Genomic DNA, 6781 nt, shown 5'->3' with positions numbered 1-6781 from the left:
AAATCCTTTGTTTTTATTGGTCTTCAGTAATATTCTAATTTTCTGATATGATGAATTTGAGATTTTCATTTGTTGTCATTTGTAATCATCAAAATTAAACGAAATAAACATTTGAAATATATGAGTTTGTATGTAATGTATGAATATAATACACAAGTTTCACTTTTTAAATGGAATTACTGAAATCAATCTACTTTTTCATGATATTCTAATTTTATGACCAGCACCTGTATTTAACATTCACTTTCTTTCTTCAAAGATAAATTAAAATGCAAAATGTGTAAAACATTTGTAAATTATAAAACAGTGATATGTATTTCAGGTGACTTCCCTTGCATATTCTCTTATTGGGCTTCAAGAAACACAAGTTCAAAAGTGCCAAAATAACAAATTATAAACTCACCCCAGTGTGCGCTGCCTACAAGTTGATGAATTGGAGCCGTGGTTTTAGCTTTGCACCTGCTCCAGTCACATAAGTTTGTTTTAAAAGTGTGTTTGTGCGTGCCCATTTTGTTCTCTCACTGGGAACAGCAGCCCACACGGGGAAGAAAACATAGATTCAACAAAGCAACGAGTACAAGGCTATAAATGAGTATGTTTTAACCTCAGGTTTCAGTTTAGATTATTGGAACAGAGGTTTGGGTTAGACCAGGGGTCATCAATCCTGATCCTCGAGGGCCACTATCCTGCATGTTTGACTTGTTTCCCTGCTCCAACACACCTGATTCAGTGGTTAAATCACCTCTTCATGTTCTGCAGAAGCCTGTTAATCACCAATTGATTCAAATCAGGTGTGTTGGAGCAGAGAAACAAGTAAAACATGCAGGATGGTGGCCCTCCAGGACCAGGATTGGACACCACTGGGTTAGACTATCCTCATAGGGATGGCTAAACCTGTTTGTGTTTTACAGAATATGTAGTGGTACACTCACATCTCAGTTCCTTTTAATGAGCCTAGTTTAGCTTGTCTTGGCTTAGTTTAGCCTAGCTTAGTAATAGAACAATTATAGAAAAATAAGGTGCATAAAATGAGTAGCATTACTGTCAGCTCAAGAAGCCAACGGCAGAAGTAATAGTATGCACACATCTTTGTTTATTTTAATTTAGCTTTACCTATTTTGGCTTTTCTTATTTTAGTTTAGCACTGAGTAGTAAGTTCACTGCGCCTAAGCTTAGACAAGTTTCTTGGCATTTTGTTTTTCATTTTTTGTTTTTTTTCATTTGTTTAATCAATGAGGTATTTCTGTAATTGTCAGGTTTTTTTAAATATAAAACACCTGTGTGTCAGCCTGATATTGATTTTATCCACACAGCGGAATTAAAAATACATCTATAAAGCCAACAAAGTAAAATTGAACTTCCTGTCAAGAAGAAACATACGGCAGAAAGATGATTCAAAGCTGGTGAATACTGTATTCACCTCGGAGCAGAGTCACATCCACCTTCTTGTAGAAATGAGAGTCCTGATGGTTTATCTGCTGATTCATACAGTACATTCATGTTTTAATTGTTTAATTGTGAAATGTTCTTTAGGCTATTCTACACAAATAAATATGAGTGATTTTATTGACTTTGTTCTTTTCAATTTCTCCCGTGTGAATATGATACAGATTACTGATCTGCTTTCTGCATATAAAACACTTTTTTCTTTTTTTTTCTGTTTCTGCAGGAACCTTGGAAAGTCGGGGCTCAGAGTATCATGCTTAGGACTCGGTGAGTAAACCCCGCATGGGTGTACACATCTTTATAACCCTCCAAGTTTAAATTTATCTCAGACATGTAACCTAGTTTTTATTTTATTCTGTGACCTCAGTTAAACTCTTACCAACATGGACGCACACAAAATATCTGTCTGTGCTCTCGCTGAATTGTTCTTTGCTTTTCTACTGACAGATGTTATTGTCAAATAACCTTGTGTGTATAACTTTATATGTAGGTTGCAGTTATAAAGTTATTCTCTCTCATACAAAAGAGTCAAAGCAAACACCTCAACTCTGCTTCAGCGTTGGTGTGGGAGGAAGACAACACACTCACACACACTTACACAAACAGCCCTTGAGCAACATTCCTATCTCTGTCACCAAAAGGAGCTCTTGGAACAACAAAAGAGGGTGTTTGTGGTCCCAGAAAATGGAGACAAATGTTTCCTTTTCTCCCATTGGATGGTTTCTAGAAAGTCAAGACAACAATATATTTATTCAGGCAAACTTTTAGTGTAGCTAAATTAAATGAAAAGTGATATATTATATTATAATATAACTAAGACTTGGTATTCTGACAAAAATGTTACAATATTCCTGTAAGAGAGCTAGCTTCTATTGTTGTTGTTTGTATTTTCAAATAACCAAAGAATTTTGTGGTAAAAATCAGGTAATGGAAAACTGATGCTGAAATAAAGGTTTATAAAATAGCTGTGACTATGACTTTTTGAGGGGAGGTTGGAGTTCTTCGAAGTATCAAAAAACACTACTCGCTGTCCATTTTTACGGTCGGTCATGCTTAAATCACAACTACAGTGAAAATGAGTTGATGTGAATTTACCTGTCATCTGTCTGTTTCCAGTTTCTGTGAAAAAGGTCTTCCAGGTCCCAACGAGTCTTCAAAAAGGCATTCTGATGCTTTTTTTTAAATATAATTTTTGTTTATCGGGCAGTAATGTATGGCTCCGACTTCTCTGAGCGCTGAAGCCGCAGGTGGATATGGCTCAGACCGGCTGAGGTGGTGGTGCAGAAAAGGTCAACATAATGCCAGCAGCCTGCTGCATGCTGCGCCTCGGTCAGACATGATGCTGACAGAGAGAGGGGGGACGGGAGAGCAAAACTGGGATGCTAGATACAGTTTACTGTTTCACTTAAAAGTCCCCAGAGATAGAATTAGACTTGGTGTCATTCATCAAGTCTGAGACTGGAGAATGAAATGTGTTCCTTAGACCAGTCTAAATGAAATAAAATGAACAATAAATAAAAAATACCTAAAGTTACAATAAATAAAAGTCCAGTGGGAATTTAGGGGCTATGTTTATGAGCCTCACAACGTCGGAGTAAACGCTGTTCCTCGGCCTTGATTTATGAGCTTTGATGCTGCACAACCTTCAGCCCGAGGATGAAGGGGGGTGAACAATTCATGAGCTGAGTGGGTGGGGTCCATCATTTAGTTCTTTGCTCTGGTTCTACATCTACTGTTGTGAATATGCTCCATGGAAGGTTAGCTAAGCTAATCACTCTCTGCATCACCTTCTTATCAGCCTCAGAGCAGTTTCCATTGCAGGCTGTTATGGAAAAAGTCAGGAAACTCTCCACCACACACCGGTGAAAAAGACGTCAGCACAGCAGCAGTGAGGCTGGCATGTTTCAGCCTCCTCATAGAGTCAGTGGTGAATCTTCTTAATGATGCTAGCTATTTGTAGCCCATGAGAAGTCAGCCAACATTCGCAGGACCAAGTATTTGGCTGTTTTTGCATGCTTCTCCTATAACAATTAGGGGAGGAGAGGTATAAACTCTCCTCCTGAATCCACGATCATCTCTGCTGTTGTTGTTGTTGTTTGTTGCATTGATTCTCAAGCTATTTGCCATAAACTAATCAGCAAGCTTCTCTGCTTCCCTAATATACATAGACTCATCATTGTTGGAAATTAATCCAGCCGCAGCAGTTTAATCTACAAATGTCGCAGTATAATTTCCTGGATACCTTGGAGAGCAATATGTGAGAGTACAGTGTACAGTAGGGGGCTCAGGGCCTATCAGGTTGCATAATGTATGTAACGTGGGCGTGTGCCCTGAGAGCACAGAGGCTGGCTGAGTAGTTTTGAGGCCAAAATGTGACCAAACTGTGGTTGAAAACATCAGACAGGGGTGGTGGGTCCCCTTTTCAAGAAAGGGGACTGGGTGATGCATTCCAACTACAGGTGAATCACACTCCTCAGCACCCCCTGGCAAAGTCTACTCTGAGAGGCTGGAGATGAGAGTCATTGGTCGAACCTGGGCTTCAGGAGAATCAATGCAGGTTTGGTTACCTGGGAGAGACTTAGAGCAGCTGCTCCTCCACATCAAGAGGAGCAAGTTGAGGTGGTAAGGATGCCCCCTGGACGCCTCCATAAGAGGGTGTTCCAGGTACTGTATGTCCAAGTCCTGGAATCCTCCCAGAAGAGCTGGAAGAGGTGACTGTGGAAGGAGATGTTTGGGCCTCCCTGCTCCAGCTGCTGCCCCCATAACCTGACTCCAGAACAATGGATGGGTTGGAAACAAAAATCCTGGTCACATGTCACCATGTGACGGTGTCAGAGTGAGAATGTGTCAATAAACAAATATAATTTTACTGAACAACTTCCCAGAACAAGCACTCACACAGAGAGCGATTAATGAAAGTCTCATTCAGTCGTGTCAAATCATGACTCAGCAGTCTGTTGTCACTCGCTGTGTGAATGACAGCCAGAAGATGTAACCGTCACTTGAGTTGCACATTTTCAAGTGCGTAAGTGTAACAGCGTCATGATGTTTTGAGAGAAACACTCACCAGCTTCATTTCCAAAAGATGTCTTTTCTTCCAGAAAATTCTCCTCCCATTGTTGTTCGTTTTTCCCCACTCTTTATTCGGCGTCATGCAGAATGCAGCCATTAATCCTGAGCTTTAGAGAACAGTTTCTTGTCATGTAATAAATCAGCCTGGTTTTCAGTATTGCTAAAAAAGCAATTTATCACATTTTTATCTTTTTTTAAAATTTAAAATCAAACAAACTTGGTCAAATGGCCTGAATCTTGTTCTAGAATTCTGCCACTCGCAGTGGCTGCATGTTGAAGTAGCTCTGTTACACTCATTCTGAAGTTTTGCTTTAGAAAATTTGAATTCCTCTTTTTTCTAGTTGTAAATAGTTTTTTTTTTTGGATGATTATTTCCTCTGGTATCGGATGCTGTGCAGCTACAAGGATTTTTTCTGAAACCTTGGACATCTTGTTTTGATGTATAATCATAACAACAAGTGTTAAACATGGAGAACCCTGAAGTCCAGTCATGGCCAGAACCAAGAAATCAGCCCTTAAATCCACTGGAGGTAAAGCTCCCAGGAAGCAGCTCGCCATCAAAGCCGCCCACTGGAGCGCCTTGGCCACCGGCGGAGTGAAGAAGCCTCACTGCTACAGGCACAGGACCGTGGCTCTCAGGGAGATCCACCACTACCAGAAGTCCACTGAGCTGCTCATCCAGAAGTTGCTCTTCCAGCACCTGGTCTGGGAGATCACCCAGGACTTCAAGACCGACCTGAGCTTCCAGAGCTCGGCCATCGTGGGTCTGCAGGAGGCCAGCAAGGCTCACCTGGTGGGGCTCTTTGAGGACACCAGGACCGAGGACACAAAGGGACAGATCACTACAAGAGATACTTCTTGCCTACAGTCATCAGCGTCTTTTACAACTCTTTAGCAAAACCAGCATTATGAGTTGCAACAATACTTAATTTCCCTTTGGGATTAATAAAGTATTTTTGAACTAAATTGAATTAAATCTCTTTGACATGTAATAATCCAAAGTTATTAAACAACACAAAACCAAAAGTCCTGCAAGTGTCTGAAACTAAAAGGAAAAAAATGAAGCAAGTCAAAGCTGGACTAAAGTGGTTGTGAAGAGAAAAATAAATAATGAAATAAATAAAAATAACAGGGACATTGATGTGATGAAGAACAACTGAAAACCTGTACCCTGAGGGATGTAGTGTGCAAAGAAATCCAAGTGTGACAATCAATAAAACTAATGTGCAGGAAGCAGAAAGTGGGACCAGCTGAGAAAAACTGTCTCATAAAGTACAAAACACAAAAAAAAAAAACAAGAAAGAGCCATAAAAGCTAAATAAACAGCAAAACTTAAAAACCAGAGCTTTCTGCAGGTGAAGATTCAGGGAGAACGATTGTTTTTTTAAGAGCAACTTTGCCTCAGTGCCCCTAAACTAGGCTATAAAGCCAAACTTTAAGCTTTTTAAAGATGATGAAGCAGCAATAACTGGACTGTGAAGAAAAAATAAATGATGCCGTGATGCATAGAACCAGTTATGTTTCATCTTAATGATTGATTACAGAACATTGGCTAAAAGATGCAATACCTTTCTGTTTAATTTACCTTATAATAGATGTGTATGATGGACTGAAAACTGTAAAAGCAACAACAAAAATTTAGTTTTCTTTTACCTTAGTCCTGTACAACAAAAAACGATTACAGTCCAGTTCATTTCCTGTGTGTAAATGAGAGGGAAAATCTGCAGCTTCAGATGAATTATTGTTTTCGTTCTGCTCAGCATCGAGCAGCATGGGAGGAGCTGTAAAGTGATAAGGTTCGGGGGAAATAAAGTGCAGCCTGACTTTTCTCTCTTCCTTTTCTTAGTTCTTTTAACATGTACACGGTGAAAACAAATGACTGCTGAGGCAACAATTTCTGAGCTGTTTAAACTCCCGTCCTTTCCACAGTTCTATCGCTGACACGTCTGAAGGTTGTAAACTAATTTTTTCAGATAAAAACACACAGTCAGGGTCAGAAAACAATCACAAGACTTTCAGCAACGGTTAGAGCTGTTGCCTCCCACCAGGAAGTTTGCAGGATCTCTTCCCGACCTGGGGCCTTTCTGGGTGGAGTTTCCATGTTCTCCCTGTGCTCACGTGTGGTTTACTCCGGGTACTCAGGTGTCCTCCCACAGACCAAATACAGGTGCTGGTCATAAAATTAGAATATCATGAAAAAGTAGATTGATTTCAGTAATTCCATTTAAAAAGTGAAACTTGTGTATTATATTCATACATTACA

General features: G+C 39.9%; 1 protein-coding gene and 1 pseudogene across 3 annotated transcripts in view; both read left to right on the top strand.

The window, feature by feature from the left end:
* The window catches only part of kcnab1a (potassium voltage-gated channel, shaker-related subfamily, beta member 1 a), a 122195-nt gene that overhangs the window by 83378 nt on the left and 32036 nt on the right, over positions 1 to 6781 (top strand). For all 3 annotated transcript variants that reach the window (XM_017420117.3, XM_017420118.3, XM_017420119.3), the window contains exon 2: positions 1670 to 1713. In XM_017420117.3, coding sequence (XP_017275606.1) covers positions 1670 to 1713 — 44 coding nt within the window. The remainder of the gene's footprint in view (positions 1 to 1669; positions 1714 to 6781) is intronic.
* Positions 5009 to 6781, top strand: part of LOC119616858 — an 8502-nt pseudogene continuing 6729 nt past the window's right edge.

The sequence above is a fragment of the Kryptolebias marmoratus genome, linkage group LG2 (assembly GCF_001649575.2).
Source record: "Kryptolebias marmoratus isolate JLee-2015 linkage group LG2, ASM164957v2, whole genome shotgun sequence".
Taxonomy (NCBI): domain Eukaryota; kingdom Metazoa; phylum Chordata; class Actinopteri; order Cyprinodontiformes; family Rivulidae; genus Kryptolebias; species Kryptolebias marmoratus.
This window is presented reverse-complemented; position numbering and strand designations above follow the sequence as displayed.